Raw genomic sequence first — 26,639 nt, 5'->3', positions numbered from 1 at the left:
TCTGCATGTGTGACTCAAAAGTATTGCTAGTAAGTGCAACTGGACAAGTTGTAAGATGCTCAAAACATAGAAAGCTGCCCATGAGAGTGCTTTTTCTGCATCGGGTCATGCCCTTCAACTACATCTTACAACATGTAGTTCTAAAATAGATGATACAACTACTGAACTACAGCATGACAAAGAAGCATTATTCATACCAACCAACTATCAAATATTCATTTTGACATTTTGTTTTCAGATTATTTAGATGATCCTTGAGTTAAACTTGGTCTATTTACAATGAGAGAAATTAACATGGAATTCGTGTAATTTTAGTATGTGTTTATATGACATTTGATTAACAAAAAAAGACTATATGATCACACACAATGGTATAAAAAGATATCATGATATGTTGGGAGTTCCCAAAATATAAGTGTTAGCTATTCACCATGATTAAACAAATGTAAAAATGCAGTAGTTAAAATCACAAAAGAAAACATGAATAACCCAAAATTTTCCAAAAAATATACAAATATACCCAAAATTCAAAAAAATGATTAAAAATAATTACTCAAAGTATATAGTTGGTAAAAAATGGACAATGCTATTTAGTTAAACTACCTTTCTTTAATTTTGTATTCATAACTTATATTATCATCTTATTAACGTAATGAAGTAATGTATATACAAGTGTCATATAGATTGAAAAAAAAAAAAATTATGAACAAAAGTTGAGATAAATAACATTTTTCTTAAAAGAAAGGACATTAACAGCAATCGGTCACTCAGAAATAACTACATAAGAACAGTAAAAAAATCCAAATTTAATTGCTTTCTTAATTTGTTACTACAGTATATACCATAACAATCTTATATTGGATAAACCATATTATCTTCTGTGTCCATCTCATAGAAAAAGAGCATAACAGAATAAATAAGTTTAAATCTCCCTTGTATTAATATAAAATCAATATTTGGGATTACCACAATTATTAAAATGGAAAAAATCTAACAGATAGAGTACTATATTGAATAATGCTACTGAATATTAATATAAAAGACAAAATAGCTATAAAAATATAAGAATTGTGTAGTTTTTCTTAATATATATATATATATATATATATATTAGTTTAGAACTTTAGATCACTATGATAAGATTTTCGAAGGGTGTGATGTGAACTGTGAACTCAACAGAGGCCTTCCCTGTCTGTTCTGTGATGTCGTGGGTTGTAGGGGTGGTTTGCTTTCCAAAACACAAAAGACAAAAACAAATAAAGCAAAAACCCAAAAGTGGGAAATGGAACACACACACACACAGACAGAAAAAAAAATTCTGCATTTTTAGAAAATTGTTCATAAACTTATATTTTGCATATAGTTAAAAATGAATATGTTATAGTGATCTGAATAAGGTACATCATCCCCAAAAAAGAAAAAATATGTTACGGTGGAAACATATAATTAAACATTATATGAAACACAGCAAATAATAAACCAAAACCAACGGTGGACAAAAAAAAAACATATACACATTATTTCAACTAAGTATCTTAACAAAAAAAAAAGTTGCTAAGAGGAAACTCAACTATCATTTTGTGACATTCAGGTACCTTTGTCAACTTTTTTGTCCAAAAAATCGTTAAGTATCGACGACGCAATTTGACATGACTTAAAAATAATGCCACGTGGACAAAAAAATAATAAAATAAACTTAAAAAAATGAAATAATTATTTAAAAAATAAAAGAATTAAAAAACTAAATAATTAAATAAAAAAACAAAAAAAAGAAAAAATAACCTAACCAACCCCTCCCTCATGCAGCCACCTTTCCCCTCAGCCCCAGCCCCGACCAACCCCCTCCCTCCCTCCTCTGCCTCCCAGCCACCTACCCTGTCGCTGACCAACCCAGCCACCCTTTCTTTCTCTCTCTCTCTCTCTCTCTCTCTCTCTCTCTCTCTCTCTCTCTCTCTCTCTCTCTCTTCGACCCAGCCACCCCACCGCCAACCCCAACCATCACCACCGAAAAATGCAACCCAGCCCCTCCCCACCCCGCCCCGAGCTCCACCCTCCTCATTCAGATCAGAGAGAGAGAAACAAAGTGAGAGAGTGACAGAAAGAGAGAGATGGAGCTGGTGGCCGGAGAGGGGGAGGAGGCGGAGGAAAAAGGGCTCGAGTCTGGGGTTGGCTGGGGTTTCGGGGGAGAGAGAAAGTGTGTGAGTTAGAGAGAGAGGAGAGGGGCAGGGAGAGAGAGGGGGTGGGTGGTTGGGTGGGTCGGCGGCGGGGTGGGTGGCTACGGGAAAAAGGGGCTTGGTTCTTTTTCTTTTTTTCTTTTTTGTTTTTTTATTTAATTATTTAGGATTTTAATTTTTTTTATTTCATTTTTTATTATTTTTTTGTCCACGTAACATTTTTTTAGTCATGTCAGAGTATCACGTCGACGCTTAACAGCTTCCTGAACAGAAAAGTTGACGGAGATACCTAAGTGTCAAAAAATGGTAGTTAAGATATATCTATGTAACTTTTTTTTATTGAGATGCTCAAGTGAAAAATTGTGTAAACTTGAGATACCTTGTGCAATTTGCTAAAAGAAAAAGTTTTATTTCATATTTAGTACCTAAACTTTGACTCTTGTCTTAATGTGGTACTTAAATTTTTATTTGTCCAAACTAAATACCTAAACTTTATTTTGTGTCTAATAGGTACCAAAATGAATTTCTGTTAAAATTATCAACAAAAGTTAGGGGCAATATAGTCAAAGTATATTTTAATTATTTTCTTTATATGTTTAAAATTATAAAAAAAAACACAACAATAAAAAAAAACAAAAAATTATAATTAAAATATAAATTTTTTGAAGTGACCATATTGCCCTTAACTTTTGTTAACAATTTTAATAAAAATTCACATGGGTATTTATTAAACACAAAATAAAAGTTTAGATACTCAATTGAGATAAATAAAAATTTAAATACCACATTAAAACAATAATCAAAGTTTAGATACTGTGTATAAAAATAAAAAAAAACAAAAAACAAAACCAACGACATACCCATAATTAAAGGTAAAGGTGGACGTGTAATATTCTTTCTTCCTCCTCATTCTCATTCTCTTCCCTCTCTCCTCTTCTCTTCTCTTTTTAACCATTGATCAATATGCACCGCTGAATTCTGGGATGTTCATTTCATTTGCCGGCTTGCTGCTATGAATCTTTAGTGGGGGTTCTCTGGTTGGGAAATTCAGAGTCTTTCTCTGGATTTCTTAACTGCAATTTGCAATCCCCTTAATGGAGGTAAACCCATAAATCTTTTATCCGGGATTTGATTAAAGTTTAATTCTTTTTCTCTGTTGAGATTGAAATTCGGTTGTTTCTTCTGTGTGGGTTTTTCTTTTGGTTATTAAGGTCATCTTGTCATCTGGGTTCCATGTATTTAAGGCTTTAAGCATTGTTTATATATGAGAATGGATAGATGAATGAATATATGTATGATTGTATGTATATGAGAATGGATGGATGAATGAATATATGTGTGTATTTTATGTAAAATGCTATGCAGTGTAAACCATTTTTAATATGAAACTATTTCCGGATTTACAAAATGATTTTGTCCAATTTTCGTCGATAATATTCATGGTTTTGATCTAAAATTCCAAATTTCTGCTGGTTAGCACAAAGCTAAAAGCTTGTTTTAATTTATAATAGTGGATGATCCACCTACTAAAATACAGCGTGGATATATTAGAGGTTGTTTATTTTTGAAATGGCTACAGGCAATTTGTAATGATTCTCTTCTCTCTTGGCATTGCATTGGCGCAGGGCATCCCAGAGCTATCATTCATCTCTGGTAGAGCCATAAAAGATATGGTTTAGCTCTTTGAATTCTGCACCCTGCATGAAACAGTTGGAGTTCTCTAAAACTTATAATTTCTCACCTACATCAGTTTAGTTTATTTGAAAAATAAGTGATCTGCATTCATTATGCTGATAATATTGTTTGTGAACTTCTCTATTCAGGTTTCAGAGAATATACTTTATCAATATAATGGAATGTTACTTTTTTCTTGATTACTCTTTTGGATGGGTAGTTTTTGACATATTAGAACTAGAGGAAGGCCATAAAGAAGTGGTTATAGTGGTAGACAAAGAACTTATTTCCAAAAAATTATGGGGATGCAGTTCATTGACATATGACTTGAGAGATTCACATGCCAGCCTCAGTTGCTAGGTTAAGGTTCATTGAGCTGGGGTTATAATTTTGGCTGCTCATGAGAACTTGTAAATTTAGCGTACAGCTGCAAATTTGTAATTTTGTTGGATTTTACTTCTCAATTTAGGACTGAGATTGGTCAACTCTTTGAGAATGGATGCTTACTCACTTTGGGGTTTAATTATGTTGCATTTCATGAACCCTGTACTCTACTGGTCAATGTTGAAATTAGGTTTTGTGTGTCAAAAGGTTCCAGATATGGCGGAGGCAAAGAAGGCTGAAAGTCATTTGACATCAGCTGCTGCATTTGTGGAAGGGGGAATACAAGATGCCTGCGGTGAGGCCTGCAGCATATGCCTTGAGGATTTTTGTGAAAGTGATCCTTCAGTGGTAGTTTGTCAAATTATACATTCCCCCCTTTTTCTTGCTCCCTCCTCACACATGAGAATCTTTTGCATTGTATTCATGTGTTTATCTTACATAGACGTGCCTTCAATTCCATTCTGTGTCTTGCATTTCAGGTGACTACTTGCAAGCATGAGTTTCACCTCCAGTGCATCCTTGAATGGTATAAATTATATTAATTTTAAAGTGTTTAATCGATCTTTATTTTTAATGTCAGTTATTGTTGTCATTGATCTTTGATATACACTTACATTTTTTCAGAAAAAATGGAAAAATTGTGTCATTTGATTAAGCCAATTGTTCATAAATTAAGAGTGGTGCTGTTGCCACCATTTTCTTACTGCAAATTTTCCCTTAAGTTACAACAAAGGAGAATACTAGGAAAAAAAAAAATTTAAGTACAACATTACCAGCAACATTGGCCTATGGTGAGGCTAGTGTTTGGTTGACTGGCCTCCCAGCCCATGGGAACTAGTGTTTTTCTGACCTTCACAGGAAGTGAGTGTGTCACTGGCCTTCATGGGAGGCCAGAGATTCGCATAGGAATGACAACAGGGCGGGGTGGGGATGGGTAGGCCACCCCCACCCCCATACCCATACCCAAATTTGTTTTTACCAATCCCTGGATGTTTCAATTTGGGGATTCCCCGTATCCACCCCCGTGGGGAATGGGATCCCCATACCTGCCCCCAATCTGCAATTGCTGCCCCATTAGTTAAATAAATTTATTTTTTATTTTTTACAAATAAATTTTACCTTAATAGCATATAATATAGCTAAAAATAAAAAAATCCATATTTGACCAAAAAGAAACGATAGTCCAAAACTAGTTTATAAATCCAAAATAGTCCAAATCTCAAATACATCATATAAATCCATAAATTCAAAATAATATTATAAAATATATATATATAATTCCGCCGGGGGGGGGGGGGGGGGGAGGATTTCGGGGTCAGGGGATTGCAAACCATCCCCGCCTCATTCCTGATCGGGTATAAAAAATCTCCAAATCCATCCCCGTACTCGAATTTTCCCCCCCATATCCGCCCCGTTCGGGTAGGGCACCCGAATCCATGATTGTTTTGCCATCCCTTGTTTTGCACCACGCAGTACAATCCTGTTTTAGTGTGCTGCACTACCATGGGAAGTGTTAATGGTGGCTGCCATGGGTGCCACCATCATTACTTAGTGAAGATTAAGATTAGGGTTTTATGTAGAACAATATGGGAAGGATAAGAAATAAAGTAAATTTAGATGAAATTTGATTGCTGGAACCCTCCGATAGTAACTAGGAATCGCTCACAAGAGCTAAGTAATTTCGGAGTACTGTTCATCACCCCCAAATGACAGACTTACATGACTTATATAGATGTAAAATCATGACTCTTAGACTCCCTAAACTTTCTAGAATACATAACTTTAATATCAGCTTTAATGACTTCTTGGATATTCAAGAAGACAGCCGATATCCAAGCATTAATGACCTCTAGACTTATGAGACTCCTTTTAAAACCCCCATGAACATTTATCTATTCTTTTGAGAAAATCTCCTGCAGCATTATTCTTTTTTTGGGTTGTGTATTAACATAACTCCAACTTGGGCCTGCTGTATCATGATCCCACCAGATCAAGGTATTGGGCTGTTTAGTCACCCTCCTCTTAGTCTGCTTATGAACTTTAAGGTGGGTCTGATTGCCATCAGGGTTAGGATTAGGGGAAGGTGGAGGAGAAGGGGTATTATGAGAACAATGAGGGTGGGAAGAGTAGATTAATATTTTTCTACAATTTGGTTGAGGGTGGGAAATTAGGTGGGTGGGGAAATAGGAATGGAGGGTGGCAATAACACCGATCTTTATTAAATGGTGTCAATGACTTAGCTCGTAAAATTTCCTTCCATGCATAGTTCCACTTCCCTGCAAATGTGAGCTCAACTATGACTTAATGAAGATGTTAGTATTGTTGGATTCATCTCCTTATCAGAGATCCATATATAATTTTCCTTTTTATTCACATGACATAGTCTATCTTGGCTTTGTGAAAATGTCTGTGTTATTGATTTTTATTACTTTTGTTATTCTAGCTCCACACACATGACATAGTCTTTCTTGGCTGATCTGCAGTCTTTCTTCGCTTTATGAAAATGTCTTGTTATTGACTCTTATTTACAGCTTTCTATAATTTTGGTACTCCATCTTCCCCCCCCCCCCCCCCAACAGGCCGTTTACAAGGAATTTTTAATTAGAAAATTACAGAAAAGTCAATAAAAAGTTTCAATATTACAAATAGGTCAATACGAAATTTCCATTTTTAAACTTTTTATTGACTTTTATTGGCCCATTTTTAATTCACCAATAACTATTCAATAATTTTATAAATTATAAAAGTGTTTCAGTGTAAAGTATTGTTGGAGAAAGGTACAACAATCTTAAAATCTAACACAAAGTTATATATGTAGGTGCCAGAGAAGCTCTCAGTGTCCTATGTGTTGGCAAGCCATTAGCTTGAAGGATCCATCCAGGTTCATTTTTGTCATTATTTATTTTGACTTGTGTTGTAACTACTTACCTGGAGTTGACTGAAATGCATATTTGTGGCAGTCAAGAACTGCTTGATGCAGTAGTACGGGAGAGGAGTTTTAGGGTTACTTCAAGAAATGCAACTCTATTTCAACATCCCACCCTTGGCGGTTTTGAATTCCAACATGTCCATCATCTATCTTTCTTCTTTTATTTATTTTATTTATTTTTGGAATAATTTGTTTGGTTCTTTAGAACATTAGGTGCTGTTTTCCGATTTTGGCTCTCCACAAACAAAGAAGTGAAGAAATTAAAAGTTACCATTTTTTAGGTTTTGCCATTATGATATTTTAATGTGTTTATGCAATGGAATGCAGTTACCTGTGGGTACTAATGATGCTGAACTTGAAGAGCGTATAATCCAGCACCTGGCAGCTGCAGCTTCAATGGGAAGGGCCCACCATGCTGGTAGAAGGGAAAGCCATAGGATCCGGTCATCTGCTCGTGGTCATCCACATTTCTCAGTGTATCCCATTCATCCTAGTGCACCTCCTTTTGGTTCTGGTTCTGCCTCTGGAGGGGACAGTGAACCAGCTGAAATAACTGCTGCAAGTCCATCTTCCCCACTTACATCAGGTGGAAATGAATCATCACGCCCAAGTGCACAATTCCCTTCTGTTCATACCGATGGCATTTCTTCCTCAGCATCTGGGTCTACACTCATGCAAAGAAATCGTCGAGGAATTTCCTCTAGTCACCGGTAGTCATCATTTTCTTATGCTGTTGCATTTATGTTATGGTGTTGATCAGTTTTCTTGTATGCATTTCTATGCTAGGTATTTGTATGACTATTTAGTATCTGCTTGTAGGAGCTCTACTAGTCATTCCTCACAACCGAATCAGGACAGAGCAGGACCATCAGAACTTCACTCTCTTTCCGAGTCTCTGAAATCTAAATTTAATTCCATGTCAATGAGGTATGATACATGAAGTGACCACTCTTCTATTTTGGACATCATGTGACGAGTTTGATATGTTTGTGTGTTTGTGTGTTTGTGCACGCGTACCTATAGATTTGCTCTTTTACCATTTTCAATTGTTGTACACAAGATACAAGGAGTCATTTTCAAAGAGTACAAGAGGATGGAAGGAGAGGCTGTTCTCCCGTAGCACTTCTATGTCGGAACTCAGTTCTGAAGTTCGTAGAGAAGTCCATGCTGGAATTGCCAGTGTATCTCGTATGATGGAGCGGCTTGAGACCAGAGATAATAGTAGAGCCAGCCAGGCTTCTGCAGTGAATCATACGGCAGATGGTTCTGCTGTCGAGCAGAATGACCAGAACAGTGCAGAGATTCATGGAGAAAACTCTTTGAGTGACAACAATAGGCCTGCTACTACTTGTGCTGCAGGTTCTGCTTCAAATTGATATGCTATGAATTGTTTCAGCAATGCATCTATCCTCAGCATTTCATAATTTAAGGTGAGTAATGACGCTGGTTTCAATTTTATTATTCTGGTGTCTACTAAACCACTCCATCGCCAATGCCAGCATATTTGAAACTTGATTCTACCACTTATTTTTACACATTTCTTATTGACTCAAGTTATCTGAGTTTAGTTTGGATTTTAATGCTGCTACCTTTTCTCCAGACATGGCATGCTGAGGATGAGATGCTTTGCTTTCGAGGCCAGAGTTCAAGAATTCGTGTTTGTGAAAAGTCATGGTGATTGTGGTCTGAATTCAAATAAAGAAGGGGAAGTCTATAGAGAAGAGCTTCCATCTGGACAGAGACATTTATAAATGGGTATTCTTCTGTACGTAAATTCGGTTTATATATAAACCCAAGAAAAATTCTCTTATAAGCATGAGAAAGGTGTCATTCGATTATGAGAGAATTTTCATTTCTCATGCTTATGTACACTCACCATTCTCATCCTTATGGGAGAATTTCTCTTAAACCCAATATGTAGTGCTTTTTTGTCTGGATGGTCTGGTCTTGGCACTGATATTTTGGGTCACTATGGAGAAGTGTTAAAACTAAGGGAAGCCTTTAGAAGTATACCTCCTGGTAAATGGTAAATAATCTGCAGAGCAATATGCCATTATACATTGATCAACTACAATTGGGCACTGAAATTTCAGTAACAGCCATTTGCCATTAAATATTTTGGATGGAACAAAAATATTATCAACAATCTTTGCTCTCTCTAAATAACACTATAATATACCCAACCCTTTAGTAAGGTACCAAAAATGTCTTTTTAAGTTGCCCAATTGAATTGTGATTAACTTCTTTCCTTATTTCCTTATATTATACTATAATATATTGCATTTATAGGGAGAAAAAAAAATAAAGCTTCTTTGACAGGATTTCGCTTTGCGTGACAATTACAGCTCCAACGGCCCTTTAGTTTTCAGTCTTCTTTTTTTTTTCAAAGTTTTTTATTTTGGTAAAGATAGGGACTGTTACTATTATTAATTTAGGTGTACAATCAGCTCAAGGGAAATAGCAAACCCACCCCCCCCCCCCCCCCCCTCCCCCTCATAAGTATTTCATATCCATGTAAAATGTAATACATTCCCACGAATGTGTTTTCCAAAACATAAAAATGAAATCTCATATCCCAAACTCCAAATCTGTGAACCAAATGGGTAAGGGAATTAATTTAATGGACAATATATCCAGCCCTTGAACACAATGGATGAAATTCATAAACATTGAAGTAAACTCTAGCACTTAAATACATTGTCCCTAAAATTAAGTCCTTTAGATTAGTATTTTTGTAGAAATTTCAACATTAGCATTTTCTTATTAATGTCTTATATTAAATTCTACCTCTATCTTGGGCAAGGAGTGAAATTTTGAAAATTTCAGCAAAATTTTCATTTTTTGGGGGTCTCAAAATTTTATACTATATTCGTTAATTTTCATTAACTTTTCGGTGAAATTTCGAAGCAGCCTCACGTTCATTTTTGTAAACTGTCAACGAAATTTGGCGACTATACACTCAGATCTGCATCTGCCCAGCCCCATTTTCATCTCTCTCTCTCTCTCTCCTCTGTTTTCTCCCCCTGCGTAACACCTTTCTCTCTCTTTTCTAGTTCTCTGTCATCTCTCTCTCTCTCTCTCTCTCTCTCTCTCTCTCTCTCTCTCTCTCTCTCTCTCTCTATCTTCTCCCCCTGTAGCAGAACCTGCGCGCACCCAGCTGCCTCTGGCGTGACCCCTTGCCTCCTCCCCCATCGTGACCCCCTTGCCCTACAAGCTAGGCTGCAAGTCTACAGCCAAATAATCAAATACAGATAACCCTTATACTACTAAGTGCGTTAAGAATTTGTAACTGTAGGTTTTTGGGTAATAAATAACAAAATAACCTCCACTTGCTAGTCAGTAATAAGTCACCCACTACCACCATCCAAATGTATTATGTATATTAGTATATTAATATATACTATTAATAATAATATACTTACTAGTTAGTAATTACTGCTTTACTGGTAATCCACCGAAAACACAAACAACATGGACCACTTAATGAGGTCTCGAGTGTCACTTTATACAACAAGGTGATCATTCAATATAAGAACACATTTTTAATTGTTTGATTGTTTCTACTTTTTTTTTTGCCAAGAATTGTTTATACAATTATACTTATTAATTATATACCTCTTTATATTCTATTCTGATGTCAATAACTCAGTACTCAATTATATATGTCTATATATATAATATATGTGTAAGTGTGTAACAAACTAACAATTACCAATGATACATGATGTACTCATATACATCATACATGCAGTGAGTATATGAATCAAAATTAAGTGTATGAGTGTATCCATGTTATAAATTATAATATTTTGGTATCGGCTTTTATTTTGCATATAAAACTTTGGAGACTGAGTGGTATTGCTATTATGGCCCATTTGAGGTATTATTTATATAATTATTAATTAGTGACTTATTTTTTTAATAATATTTACTTCCAGCGCGCATTATATTCATCTTATATCACATAAAACTTACTATATAATTTGATTTCTTCAATGTTTTTTATCAATATAGTAGATAATATGTTAAATAAGCATACAGTCAAATTTCTTCAAAAATTTCCGTATTTTGATAGTAATTTTCATCATTTTTGTCTAATTTTGTCAAAATCGAAATTTTAATCGAAATTTCCGCGAAAATTCCGTCGAAATTTTCATCGAAAATTTCTTCGAAACATAAATTTTACTCTTTGATCTTGGGAAATTGGGTTTGAGGAGTCTTTTTTTTTTTTTTTTGAGTTCTTTATTAATAAGCCATAACATACAACTTTTTTTAATCATAAATCCAAACTTCTAATCTATTTACTTTTAAGCCACAAAAAATATCTCTAAGCCACAGTTAAAAAAAAGTATGGAACATTCAATATTATTCAAACTCAAGCATACCCAAGTTTTAGTTAAATTAATTTTTGAATTCTTTTGAGAGATTAGAGTTTATGGTATATATAGTCTTTAGAATTTATAGCTAAAGCCCTAAAACCCTAAATACGAAGTCATAAAACCTAAATAAATGCTTAAACATTAAAATAATACTACATCATTCAACAAATTAAGTGTAATTCTACGAAATTAATAAGTGTAACTTTACAAGAGTTACGTTCTGCATCATAACAAAATAAAGTGTAACTCTTTACATACTGCAATATAACTAAATAAAGTGTAACTCTCTGAAGGTTACATACGGCATTAGGAAAAAAATTTAGTTTTAAACCACTTATTGTAGCTAAAAAATAAATATATCTTTTATATGAGTTTATGAGTAAAACCTACAATTTTTTTATTTTTTATAAATTGAGCTTAAGAAGCCTTGAGTGGTCTGAGCCATAGCCCAAATGATGTTTGGTCAAAGTTTAGATTTCTTCACATTTTAGGGTTTTTTTTTCAATTTTGGTACCTAAAATTTGGGGCTTGTTCCAACTAGGTACCTAAACTGTTATTTGTTCCAATTTTATACCAAAACTTTTATTTTGTCCCAAATTGGTATACAATGTGACATTTGTTAAAAAATACTAACAAAATTTGGTCATGTGTGTTACACATGTTTTATATCTAGGGTTAATTTGGTTTATGCACAATCATATGTTGATTTAAATGCCCCTAATTTTGATGTATTTTTTTAAAAAAATCACCTTATATAAATTGGGAATTTGAGACTAAATAAAAGTTTAGGTATAAAATTATGACAAATAATAGTTTAAGTACCTAGTTGGGACAAAATCCAAAGTTGAGTTACCAAAATTGAAAAAGAACCCACATTTTATATGGAACAAGAAAGCCTTTGATTTGCTTTGGAGTGGTCTAATTGCCCTTTTTCAATACCATGTATATCTGTTCATCTTTTTTTTCTTTTTTCTTTTAATGAAGGATTTTATTTCATCAGGAGATAAGTGGGTAGACCATAATGATGAACAAAGATCAAAACAGCCTGTAACCACACACAGCAGACAGCCCAAACCCTGAAACAAAGAATCAAAGTGTTTTCAGAAAACAGAACAGCATGTTCACCAATTGCTAAAAAGTACAGCAATCTGCCATAGGAATAGGGACCCTTCAATCCAAGCCTCACAAAGCCTCAGACTTGGTCCATGGTACTTTTAATTAACGATTAGGATTGAAGATAGTAAAAGCAAGTGCAACAAAGAATTCATTTTCATGCTTACCATTATGATCTAAAGTTGCAGCTAGCCATGAGTATCCTATTATTTCTTTCTTCCCAAATGTGGTAACCTAATGCATTTTGATTTTTGACCTATTGAGCTGATTTTGATTATATTGAAAAGAACCGAATCTTTTAGCCAATCTAAATTGTAAACCAATTTCTGAACCCTTTTTCACCGATTATGCTAATTTCAAAGTTTTGACGCATTGAGTTATTGAGATGATTGATTTTTGTTATTGCGTTACTCTCCTCACCTTCTCCATGTAACAATAACAGCAAACAGACTTTCAAGGAGACAAAATGGCCTCAACCAATTCATTATTAGCCTTCAATATATATTGGCTTAATTATCGATTTACCACCCAAAACTGTAATTCATTCCCACTTTACCACCTGAAAGTTTTTTTGTCCCAGATTACCACCTGTAACTTACACCCGTGTCTCATTTTACCTTGTTCCGTCAACAATTCCGTTAATGCTGACGTGGCGCGCTGGATGTGCGCCACGTGTCACATCTTTTTTTGTATTTTTTGATTTTTTTGATTTTTCTATTTTTATAAACTTTGAAAATTAATTAAAAATAGCTCCGAGCTTAGAAAAATACACGGAAAATTCCTACTGACTTGTCTTGACTAGTACTAATTTACTATGGAGTCAAAATGCCAATTTTGCCTCTAAAAATTTCCAAAAAATTTGGAAAGTCTAAATTTATTTCTAGAAAATTAAATACTCTAGACTCTTTAGAAATTCATAAAATAATCTCCCGAATTCCAAAAAATATGAGGTCTGCACCGTTAGTCTTCTAAAAACTAACAATACCTTTCTCGTGAACACTTGCTACCCAAAAGACCTCTCGGTCTTAGAGGAAAATAAAATTTCCTATAAAATAAATTCTAGAAAAATTCTAGAATTTCTGTAAAGTCTCAAAATAATTCTCTAAAACAGGCTTTTGGTAATTTTTCAAAATATTTTTGAGAATTTGTCCAAGAGTTTACAAAAATTCTAGAATTTATTTAATAGAGGAAACTTTATTTTAATTTTTTAGAAATAAATTTGGACTTTCTAATTTTTTTGGAAATTTTTAGAGGGCAAATTGGTAATTTAACCTTATAGTAAATTAGTGCTAGTCAAGACGAGTCCGTAGAAATTTTTCGTGTATTTTTTTGAGTTCGAAGCTATTTTTAATTAATTTTCAAAGTTTATAAAAATAATAAACTGCGAAAAATAAAAAAAGATGTGACACGTGGCGCACATCTAGCGCGCCACGACAGCATTAACGGCCAGATCGTCAGCATTAACGGAATTGTTGACGGAACAAGGTAAAACGGGACACGGATGTAAGTTACAGGTGGTAATCTGGGACAAAAAAACTTTCAGGTGGTAAAGTGGGAATGAGTTACAGTTTTGGGTAGTAAATCGATAATTAAGCCATATATATTAAACGATGTCCCTAGCTTGACCAAAGGATCGCAGGATCTGTGTTCCAATTAGCATCTTTTATGGCTGTCTAATAGCATTATTTTTTATCTTATGTATATAAATTATACATATACATACAATTGCACCTTCTCTTATTCTTCTTCATTTTCTTTAAAAAAAATTGGGGACCATACATTGCATTTTCAAATCGCATGAAGAGCTCAAATCATTCAAAACCAAAAACAAAAAAACACCTAGATTTCATACTTTCTTATTTCTGTTCTTGATGGAAGCAAATCACTCTAGCATCCATGTTGTTCCCACTTAGATGTTTTAATTTATTGTATTTTGTTCCTATGAGATATTATTACTAAAGAATAGGGTTTATAGGTTTAGTGGTAGAACATTTACCTCTATAAGAGCCTGATCCAATTGTTGCTCTCTCTCTTTCTAAGTCTAATGCTTCCTATAAAAGATAAAAAATAAAATATAAGAAAAGGTTTATCTCTAGAATACAAAGAAGCTCGACCTAATTAAAGTCATAAATAAAATAATGATAGAAAACACATCAAAAGTTGCTATATCGTTTTCCAATTATATGCTAACAATTATTGATAAAGAGATTGAGACATTTTGTAGAAAAATACTAAAGTAGGAAAAAGTAGGGCATGAGTTAAGTGTGCTTAAGAAATTAAAGGTCGTTTCATAACTTTCATGCTTCAAAAGTTTGGAGGTTCTTTTCTAATCCCAATCAGCTCTTCACAATTCGTATAAATTCATTCCTATATTCAACTTCCAATTAATAGTTTTTTTTTTGTGTGGTATATATTGCACTTTGTGCTATTTAATTCACCTTTTCACTTCCTATTTATGGGTTAATTCTATCAAGTAATTTATTCATAAGCCCTTTAGTAGGCACTTCAGTTCAATTTTAATGTAACCACTAAATTGTAATTTTTCACGCAATTGATGGACAGTTCAGTTGAAAAAGTCATAAAATTTGCCCCTCTGTACCTAAATTTGATTCCCCCTCCCCATAAAAAAAAAAAAAAAAATTTTCACTAATTTCACAAGAGTTGAATATATTGAGTCATTGACAATTGATCTTTCTCTTTAAATTTGCCAAAGAGTGTAGTTTGGGTCGAACAACTGTAGCCAAAGGCCATTTAGCCTAAACACCTTCATATTAGCATAGGTCCACATATCTTGAGTATCTTTAGACTATGTAGTGTATATACACATGAGTATCGTTTCCTTATTAGTTGGTTTTTCAACTATAAATTCTTCTCACGAATTTAACATCGTATAAGAGTGTGTTCATATGCCACAAGAATGACCAATTTGTCTGTATCTCCTGCTCTACAATGCTTGCTCTACCGTTGTGAAAAAGTATAAGTTAATATAAATTCACATCACCTCATTTGAGTATCTTTAAATTTGTAATATATAAACACATAAACACCCTTTTCTTATAAACCAATTTTGTAAAAGGAAATTATAGTGATAAATTTAACAAAATGGAGACCTAAAATAATAAAATTTTGACAAGCTACACAATATTAACATATAAAACATAGATTATTGCCTTATAGGGTAAGAATTAAGATAGAATGTAGCATTTCCTTTTCCCAAAGCTCACAAGACATTGTCACAAGTAGTTAAAAAATGATTTACATTTGGCACCGAAATATGTGAAACCAACATTTGTGTGGGTGTGTACCGTATTAATGGTATTGTATTGAAAAATGTAATGTATAATTTGGACATTGGAATTTTGGACAGCTGAGGCTGACAAGCAATCTGCCAGTGGACAAGACGTCACCGTCTTGGGGTTTTTAATATTTATTAGAAAGTGGAAAGGACTTGTTCCACGCATGCACGCGCGCTTTAAAGTGACGACATGGAGGAGTTTGTGTTGTTGTAGCTTAGCGTACAACTGAGGTGATTAGGTGAAGGCGAGAGAAGGCCATTTCTTTCTTTCTTTTTTCTCTTTCTTTCTGATTTTGTTCCATCTTTGTAATTTGTAGGAGGACACCGACAGCTTCCCTTTGAGCCCTTTAAGCCCTTTAAGCCACAATACTCTCGGCTTACCCTTGCCATGCACTCGAGTCCAAAGTGATACCAAGTTACCAACTCCTTTTAGATATAAAAGTAATAAAACAAAACTTGCCCAAACTAAAAAGGTTGGATTTTTTTTTTTAAAGTTTTTTTTCATTGAATGAACACAACTGATTTGGTGTTGCTGCATAGCTCGAACCAATCTAAGCTAGAGCACCAGCAATGTTAAGAAAAATTAGGTAGCTCTTTTACTTTGAATCTAAGTTTGGAATGATAATATAACATGACGTAATAGTTAAAATCAGTTTGAGATAATTTTTTTGATTGAGAAATAAGAGGTAGAGATAGTCAAACGTTTGACTAATTGTCCAAAAAAACTCGTAATATTTGTCTACTTCAAACACATGAGTTACCTCGTGACCTAATTAATATATAGTGATAACTTGCTTTAGTCATCTCTATTTTCTTTTTCCTCCACTAGAAAAATTACTTCACTTAAAATTCTTACTAGTTTGTCTTGTCTAATCCCTTCTAACAATCCAAACGAGACTTTAATGACCAAAAGTAACATATTTCTAACATGAGTTTGTCCACTACCACCTTGTCAAGTTGGAGGAAGAGTCGACCACCTCCCGTATTTGTAAAATTGCAAAACTGATATACTTGCTCAACTTAGATGGTTTCGAACTTTACTAACCAACTTTTACTTGCGCCATGGGGCTAGCCCTTTACGAATTAGTGGGTATCGAACTTGGGAGGGTACTATTGCAGCACATGGAATTAAAAAATTCAGATATTGCTATGTGGCAAAATAAAATAAAATAAAATAAGCAAAAATTGGCGTGGCTTCAAGTGTATAGGCTTAAGTTGAGAAGCATCGGAAGCCAAGCCTAAAGCCGAGAAAGCGGGTGGTGAGTGATGAACAGAAGAAGTTGCCGTGTGGTCCCCAGGTTCCAGGCTGTCCAAAAAATGCAGTCATCTTCACTCTCACCTTTTTTAATCCTTAATGGCATTACCTTCCCAAGTCTTCTTGTTGTGTTTACAGACAGCTTCTCATCACTTGTGAGAGCTTCCACCACCAAACCCACTACAAGAACCCAACACAAGCTCAAACCCACCAGAGAGCGCCATGGACTCCCACATCTGTGGTCGCTCCAACAACTTTCGCTTCATCATCGTCTTCGTCTTCGCTGCGGCGCTGCTTTCCTCTTCTGTTGCCGCATTGCCTCGCAACGCCTCTTCTTCTTCGTCCTCGTCCTCGTCCTCGTCGTCGGTGCAAATCAACTCCAACTCCGTCCTCGTCGCCCTTCTGGACTCGCATTACACGGAGCTCGCCGAGCTCGTGGAGAAGGCCCTGCTCTTGCAGACGCTGGAGGAGGCCGTGGGGAAGCACAACATCACCATCTTCGCGCCCCGAAATGAAGCCCTGGAGCGCCAATTGGACCCGGAATTCAAGCGCTTCTTGCTCGAACCCGGCAACCTCAAGTCCCTCCAGACCCTCCTCATGTTCCACATTATCCCCAACCGCATCGCCTCCCACCACTGGCCCAATTCCGGGTCGACCCGCCACCCCACCCTCTCCAACAACCAGCTCCTCCACCTCGCCACCAAAGACTCCGGTGAAAAACTCGTCGATTCTGCTAAGCTCCTCCGACCCGACGACGTCACCCGACCCGATGGAGTCATCCACGGCATCGAGCGCCTCCTAATCCCCCGCTCCGTGCAAGAAGACTTCAACAAGAGAAGGAATCTCCGCTCAATCTCCGCCGTTCTTCCCACGGGAGCACCGGAGGTGGATCCGAGAACCCACCGCCTCAAGAAACCGGCACCAGCAGTCCCCGCCGGAGCTCCACCGGTTCTACCCATTTACGATGCTTTAGCACCAGGTCCTTCTCTAGCTCCGGCTCCGGCTCCGGGTCCCGGAGGGCCCCGCCACCACTTCGACGGCGAGAGCCAAGTCAAGGACTTCATCCACACGCTATTGCATTACGGCGGGTACAACGAAATGGCCGATATTTTGGTGAATTTGACCTCCTTGGCCACCGAAATGGGCCGGTTGGTATCGGAGGGGTACGTGCTGACAGTGCTCGCACCCAACGACGAGGCCATGGCGAAGCTCACCACCGACCAGCTGAGCGAACCGGGCGCGCCGGAGCAGATAGTGTACTACCACATCATACCGGAGTACCAGACCGAGGAGAGCATGTATAACTCGGTGAGGCGTTTCGGGAAGGTCCGATACGATACGCTGAGGCTGCCGCACAAGGTTTTGGCCCAGGAGGCTGATGGGTCTGTGAAATTCGGGGAGGGCGATGTTTCGGCCTATCTTTTTGACCCCGATATTTATACGGATGGGAGGATTTCGGTTCAGGGAATTGATGGGGTACTTTTTCCGTCGGAGGAGGAGGAGCAGAAGACGGAGAAGAAAGCAACTCCGGTTGTGAAGGTTGCTGCTAATAAACCCAGGAGAGGTATGATTGTTTGGTTATGGAGTATTTGCTCTTCTTGTGTTTGATTCATTGCTTAATTTGCTGTTTGTTTTTTTGTTATGCTGTGCTTTGAATTGCTTAAATTTGTGATGTTTGTTTAGGAATTTAGGATTATAATGTCTGTCATAAGTTCATAACCAAATGGGTTGAGGATAGCTTAATTCTGGTGCTGAAATTGCATTTGTGTTTGGGGAGTTGGTTAGATGTTGATGGTGGAGTACGTTGAATTCTGAAGCTTCAGTTTATTAATGGATTATGGATTGGATTAATTTTGGTTCATTAAGATAGTCGGGCCAATTATGTTAATGTTACATACTTACATGTTGCAAATGATTACAATAATGTGAGAGAGCAGTTTTGCTCACCCCCTTTAACTCAGGTGTATGCTCACCCCCCATCTAAAATGCTGCCATGTGTTTAAAAATATAACTATGAGTTAATCTCTTATATTTAATTATTACTCAACAATAAACAATTCATATAAAACATTTTAAAATATTTAAAACTTCAAAATTAGAAAAAAAAAAAAAAAAAACTTAAGAAAACCTATAGCCCACCCACGTGTGCATCTCCCCACTAGCCTCCCCCCCCCCCCTTCTTCTTCCTTCTCCTCCTTCCTCATCCCAGACCTTCTGCAACTGAACCCAAGTTTTGGGCTTTGGGTTCTCTTTTTCAATTGGTGATGACATGAGCCTTATATAAAAGGTAGATATCAGATTCAGTTACCTTGTGACAAAAAAAAAAAAAAGGTATATGCTTCTAAAATTCAATGTGCTTTCTACCTAATTATAAAGATAAAAACCATTGTGGTGGTTTTTGTTTTGGGTAGAGGAAAAAAAACATGTAAGCTTGAAGGAGATGTGAGAGGGCTAAAGTTTTGGGCTTTGGGTTCTCTTTTTCAATTAGTGATGACCTGACCTTGGGGTTTAGTTGCAGAAGGTCTGGGATGGGGAAGGAGGAGAAGGAAGAAGAAGGGGCGGAGGCTGGTGGGGAGATGCACACGTGGGTGGTCTATGGGTTTTCTTAAGTTTTTTTTTTTTTTTTTTAATTTTGAAGTTTTAAATATTTTAAAATGTTTTATATGTATTGTTTATTGTTGAGTAATAATTAAATATAAGGGGTTAACTCATGGTTACATTTTTAAACACATGTCAACTTTTTAGATGGGAGGTGAGCATACACCTGAGTTAAAGGAGGTGAGCAAAACTACACTCATAATGTGATCATTAATAGAGCAGTGCAGGAGGTTTATAATTTATATGGTTTAATCAATAAGTTGGAATTTGGAATTATGCATATCCAAGACAGAGACACCCAACTGCTCCCAGTTAGTTGTAGTCCTACTGAGCTTTGTTATTGGGAATCGAATCTGAATCATTACTTAGTGTGAGAGGTCTATATCAATCAAATGGTTATTACTCATTCGTCACTTAAGTGCTTGTATTTGGAGAGATGATATTTGGCCCTTTTAATTTAGAGTTTAGTGTAGTATTTAGAGTCCTTTTTAATGCCTTTAAATGTTGACGGATTCAACTTTTCTATTATTGGGATGAAATTAAATGTGTGTGCATATTATACCCGAAACTCTAGAGTAACCTAGGAGAGAGTCTTCGACGGGGCGTGCCGTGCGGCACCTCTCATATCATGTGGATCCCACCTCATGTGAGAGATGCTGCACTGGAACATGCTCCATACAAGATTTAGTCGTAACCTAGAAGTGAGAGTATGGAGTAATTAAGGGCAGATTAGTTGTGTGGGTTGTGATTAGGTATGTGGGTGGTTCTGTTTTAGAGAATTGGAATGTTGGGGTGGGGAGGCTTGGAAATGGTGCAGAGCTGAGAGTGTCGGTGCACAGTTAAATTGATCACGGACTTAATTAGGGGTCATGAAAAAAACATGAAGGCCCGCCCCATTGAGAAATGATTCCAAATCCAAGCAAGTGACATTTCCTTTGTGCTAAATGCTCTGCTACCGACGAGTCCATGTGACGCACCACTTGGGTGCCAAGCAAAAACTGCTTGCCTGTCCAGCTCAGCTCAGCTCAGCTGTGACCTAATAATCTTATTATTATATATATATATTCCCCACCACAGCACACAGTAGTACAGCACACAGCAGTACAGCACAGCCTGTCTATAATTAATTCCATTCTACTCATTGAAAGTCAGCTACTATCATTTGCTCTGTCTCTCTGTACATTTTCTCACCCAGCTGATCACTAGCTGACCTTCATTAATTTTATATTATTTATGATTTACTATTTATATTTAACTTTGGTGTTTGGTTTAGTTTAATTAGGGTAGGCTTCAAAGTCCACTAATTAAATTCATGCCTCCCCAAGTGGTTGCCTTCTCACATTATTATATAGAAAGCATGTGATACATCATACATATACATATGGATGGCTTTTACATGTTTTTTTCCGGGTATGTGATGTTTCATCAGTTGACTTACTTTTTCTTTTCACCTAATTGCAGGCAAGTTGATGGAAGTAGCCTGTAGAATGCTTGGAACTTTTGGACAGGACTCTCACTTCACTACATGTCAATGAAGATATTAAGCTCTCTCTCTCTCTCTCTCTCTCTCTCTCTCTCTCTCTCTCTCTCTCTCTCAGAAAAATCCCCAAAGAAACACAAAAAGAAAAAAAAAAAAAATTGTTCATGTAAACAGTTATTGATAAAATGGTAAATACAGTTCTTTCTATGTTCACTGTAATTTGCTTCAAATTACACGGACCTACTTTTCTTTGGCTAAACATAGTTTTGTCAATGGTCCATGCAGTGTAGGATGATGATGAGTCTGCATAATACAATGAATGAATATTGAATGTATAAACAGAGGGAGTGTTTGGTCTGCGGGATTTCTTAATTTAGAAATTACAACAGAAAGAAATCTCACCCTGTTGTTTTGTGTTGTTATTACAAAAATTGTAATTACATATCATTTTTTTCTTTATTATTATTATTATTATATTTTGTGTTTGGGTCACTTCACTGACTGTGATGTGTGTGCATGACAATCCTTGAAAAAACAGCTAATTTAAGCTATCCTGGCCTCCTATAAAAGTTGTGTTCTTTTCTCTTTTGTGCACCATTGCTTGTGAATCAAACTTGAACCTGTTTTCTTTGAAACCATTGGTTGAGGAAGGTCTGCGTGTCACTATTCCATTCGGCCTCAATTAGCTTTAGTAGATTATTGAGAGCAGGAAATTTTAAGCCTTGCGTCATATATTAAACTTTTGAGTCTCATCGTTCATTCATTGGTTTAGAGTGGAGCGATCTAATTTCTAATTTTCTATACAGTAGGCAATTCACGAGTTAGTCTACTATTGGACCACACATGTGTGTCTCTCAATATAAGTCCTTTACGTGTTTGGTTTAAGTTATGCCCCATGTTGAGAGTATATAATTTCATATAGAGAATTTTAAGTTTTGCCTAACAATATATAAGGTCCTTCAGCCTCTAATTGTAACTAAATGAAATGTAAATAAATCCAACTTCAAATTACAAAAATTGTATAAGAGCACATCCAGCCTTTTTTCTATATTTTCTTTAAATATGAGGATAAGTTAAATTTGGAGAAAGATTCTTTAGTACTAAAGTTGAAATTTCTCAAAATCATATGAAATTTGATTGTTGTTAGTTTAGGGAGCCCCATCTATTCAACTTAATTTGAGAAATATTCTCTTGCCAAACAATTTATATTTTACTAATAATCTATCATCGTAAACCATTAATTAGATGGATTAATTAATAAATTTTTGTTTAAATGTATGGTTTAATTTCAAGTTTCACAACATAAGATTTAAATATCAGTAGTGCTAGACATCCCACATTTTTATACCATAATTTCATACTATCTTATGTGGCAACTTACACGGCATTCATGCATTGGACACTAAAAAATAAAAACAAAAATCCAAAAAAGAAAAAGAAAAACTTTATCCAGTAAAGTAATGACACGTAAAATGGTATAAAAATATGGTATAAAAATGTGATAAATATAGCATTATTCTTTAAATATTTGATAACAGAACATTAGCCAACTAAAGGAATAACTCATTTGTTTTGCCTATATGAGAATATGAATGTAGACTCCATTTGCGTTTGCTTTAACTGGAATATTATATGTGGTGATTTATTGAGGTGGTTGTTGTAGGATTTAATATGCACACAAGTACGTACACAGCATCAGTAGGTAGCCTCTCATGGTATAATTAGTTGGTATTCTTTGTCACTCTATAATAAAATGATAAAACAGATTGTGGTCAATTATTGGTTGTTGTTTATAAAAACCTTTCTTACATGCTCATTATATCATGATAATTTTTTTTTTCTTCTAATCAAACTTAAGGGGTTCGCCATCAACATGAGGGTTTCCTCAGCAAAATAGCATGAGGGATTTGAATGGTCTTTTGAATTGAATTGACTACTCCCACGGAGAACATGCTTTTTCTACGTACAATTAATTGAACAGAAAATCTCTATGCTTTGACCTGTCTCATTCATATTAGATATTATACAATCAAATGCAATTATTTTATATTAAGTAAGTGATTATATATTATTGGATGTTATTAACTGTTATATTTTTACTAATTAAATCAAGTTCTTTTTTGAGATATCTCACGGTTAAATGGATTAATTAAAAAACTTACTTTATATTGTGTTGAACCTAAATGATTAAGTGGCCAAAAAAACAAAAATTAAATAATTAAGTTTGGACAATATCGATACAATTTGGAGAACCCAAAAAATCTAGCACCCAATCGTTCATACACTATGACAAAGGGTCGTGGGCAACTAGAAAGCAAAATTCTATGCCCTTCAACTCGTGCTCATCAAGAAAGAAAAAAAGAGACAAAGCTAGGCATGAGCTAAAGTCTAACTAAAGATAAGAAACCCAAAATTTCACTACTCAGCGACGGCTACCAACTACGGTGCTAATAGGACCCTTTAGCAACAGTCAAAAGCCAGAGCAGTCCGAAAGAAGAAACAGTCAAAACCAGAAATATGCCCTTGGCTAAAAGCCAGATATACACTACATTATTTGACACTTGGCAGAACGTACCAAAAGCTTTGGCTGGATGCAACAGACCAACAACATAGTATTTTTCAGTGCAATGCATGTGCCACCCTAAACTAGTTGTTAAACCTTACCTTTTACCTACAGTTTATATACTAGCTTGGTATGGTTTATTCTTAGGTTTTGGAATCTAGCAGTTGTTTAACATGATTCCAGAACTTTTAACTTGTTATAAGAGATCTTAAATTCGAAACTTTTCATTCTCATTTCGTACATTGAGTATATAATAGGACGTCATTTAACATGAGTAATGATGTTAAATGATGTCATTTAACTTAGTATAAGTATTTGACTCATTCTCTAACTTAATTTTTTTGAATTCAATACTTATTCATTGAATTACAAGTAAAAAAAGATAAAGGTGTATGGGAAAAAAATTGCATTACTTTTAGGACTCAATGTTATTCAATCAATTTTTCAGTGTATGCATTAACATATTTCTTTGCCATTCTCATAAGTAAACTATATATGACCAAAGAAGAAGAAAACACGTACAATATATCTGAGGAAGTTCAAATTGAAAGCCTCTTTGTCATGGGGCATGTTTTGGACAAGCTAGTCTGGCAAATTCTCTCATATTCTACAAGGCATTCATGCAACATTGTCCCTGGCATTTGAGAATGCCACTCAAGAGAGTCCACTTGGCCACTGAAATTAATTCCCAAGATTTCTCATCTCAAAATCTGACAAGCTGTATGGCTACAAGGCACATGTGGGTAATGACGAATCTTCTTTTATCCAGGCCTGTTTTGATTGGGGTCTAAGCAAACCTCTGATTCCTTAAGTACCACTGATTTAATTAATATATATATATATATAAATATCAAGAATTATAAAGAAATATAAAGATTCCTAAGAACTAACATGTGCTAATTAACAGTTTTTATATTTATGGTAGTTTGTCTATTACTAAACAAAACAACAAGATGTAAATTAAGCATGTTGACCTTTTTAAATATTAATAAAGGATTTGTTATTGATTTAATATAGTGATTTTTTATTGATTTTTGTCATAGAAGATTTTTTATTGATTTAATAAAGGATTTTTATTTATAAAGATTTAATTAAGGGATTTGATTGTCACAATATATTGTCGGATTCTTGAGATAAAACAAAGAGATAATTAGGCTTAGGTCCTTTAGAAAAATAATTTTTAGATGGAGACCGGAAGTGTTTTAAAATTTATAAGAAAATCTTTTAATTCATAATAATTTATAAGAAAATCCTTTTAATTCATAATAAAGTCCTTCTCCGATTTGAAGGGTATTTCCCTCTATTTGAAGGGTATTTCCCCTCCTCGGGTATAGAATAAGCTTTGTAGAGGCTGCATGTTAAGTTTTAACTCCGAGATTTTGGGCGCCCAAAATCTCGGAGTTAAAACCTAACATAAAGCCGTTAAAGAAGAAAAATAAAAGGACTTAATTAAAAACCCTAAATCACTACCGGTCTTAGTCTAAGAAAAAAGTATAAAATGGACTGGACTCTAAGTCTCCCTAAAACAAATGGAGATGCCAGAATTGTATTTAGATCTTATTGTATTTAATTTACAGTATGTCTAAAACCAAGAAAATTCTCTATTAAAAAAAATAAATATTTTAAGTCCAACTTTTCGTTTTTCCATGTTTGGAATAATATAGGGTTTATTTTCCAAATTCTTTAAGACTTTAAATATTAAAGTTTATTGTCCAATTTGAGTTGGCTTTAGATGTAGGTTTTCATGCTCTAGTCGTGGAAGTATATTTATTTCCTAGAAGCAACCACACTCTTAAAAACTTGTGAGGATTGTTGGGGGCTGAAGGGATTGTTTGGAAGTATTTTTTAAGAGGCGTTTTGTAATATTTTTTGTTGAAAATACTAGTGCTTTATGTAAATGCATTTGGAAGTGCTTTATGAGGAAGCATCTATCAAATGCTTCTAAGATGCACTTTTAGTGCTTTCATAACCTAGAAAAAAGTTTAGTTGTTTATGTTAAATGTTATCAAACACGCTTTTAACTATTTGAAAGCATTTTTAAGCATTCTAAAAACACCGCTGAATGTGTCCGAAATGTAGTGGAAGAGGTGAGAAACAGATGGCTCGAGCACAAGTGAGTGAAGTTATTTTCAAAGCCTAGAGAGTGCAACACTGTGAGGCATTTGCTTTTGATTAGAGGAAGGTTCAGAGTGGTTCAATACTTAATCCCCTGACAGTAACAATCTTTTTGTTTTTTTCAATAAAAATATATGGGTCACCAATCGATCTGTCCCAACCCTCGAAAAGCCCATTGTCCCTAAAGTAGAACTGTGACCATATATTTCAGTTGTGGGCCAGCCGGCAGCCTGCTTCAATCATGCAGGACCGGCCCACTATCCTGTTTTGATTGTGTCGGGTCTGGTCAACCCAATCTATAACATTGATCTCCCTCCTCCTCTTTTCACTCCTCCCCGTCCACCAGCTCTGGTGAATTGTCTAATCATCGAGGATTATCAAACTGCCAAGACCCTTCTCTAATATGGTGTTGGCTACCTATTTTCTTGTTTTCAGATTTTGGCCAATTTAGTTGTGCTTCTTTAACAATGGTATGACTGTAAGAGTAACTTAGGAAAAAACAAGTATTGAAGTGACTTCATGATAAGCATTGCCACTAGCTCAAATTCCCTCAGATAAGGTGTCCACTGTCCAGTGCAAATTTGGGAAAGTGGGTTGAGGAGATAGGGGTAACATGAACTTGGTTTCAAGTTCCCACAAATGCAATACAAAACACAAAACCTTTTGAGTGGAGAATCCCA

The 26,639-nt window shown here is 35.4% G+C and overlaps 2 protein-coding genes across 2 annotated transcripts; both read left to right on the top strand.

Moving 5' to 3' along the window:
• The first annotated feature begins 3,044 nt into the window (after positions 1 to 3,044).
• On the top strand, positions 3,045 to 9,229 carry LOC147282209 (E3 ubiquitin-protein ligase RHF2A-like). The gene is made up of 9 exons (XM_086246709.1): positions 3,045 to 3,274; positions 4,440 to 4,580; positions 4,712 to 4,758; positions 7,051 to 7,113; positions 7,193 to 7,298; positions 7,489 to 7,871; positions 7,981 to 8,088; positions 8,222 to 8,591; positions 8,762 to 9,229. The coding sequence occupies exons 1-8, from the start codon at positions 3,269 to 3,271 to the stop codon at positions 8,535 to 8,537; spliced, it is 1,170 nt and encodes a 389-aa protein (XP_086102835.1). The 5' UTR covers positions 3,045 to 3,268; the 3' UTR covers positions 8,538 to 8,591; positions 8,762 to 9,229.
• An 8,092-nt stretch (positions 9,230 to 17,321) lies between these two features.
• On the top strand, positions 17,322 to 21,375 carry LOC147282208 (fasciclin-like arabinogalactan protein 17). The gene is made up of 2 exons (XM_086248146.1): positions 17,322 to 18,767; positions 21,263 to 21,375. Exons 1-2 carry the CDS (start codon positions 17,426 to 17,428, stop codon positions 21,334 to 21,336), a joined length of 1,416 nt encoding a protein of 471 aa, XP_086104272.1. The 5' UTR covers positions 17,322 to 17,425; the 3' UTR covers positions 21,337 to 21,375.
• The last annotated feature ends 5,264 nt before the right edge of the window (positions 21,376 to 26,639 follow it).

This window comes from Dryas octopetala, chromosome 6 (assembly GCF_963921425.1).
Source record: "Dryas octopetala chromosome 6, drDryOcto1.1, whole genome shotgun sequence".
NCBI classification, from domain to species: domain Eukaryota; kingdom Viridiplantae; phylum Streptophyta; class Magnoliopsida; order Rosales; family Rosaceae; genus Dryas; species Dryas octopetala.
Note: the sequence above shows the minus strand (reverse complement) of the source record. Positions and strands in the feature narration are given on the sequence as shown.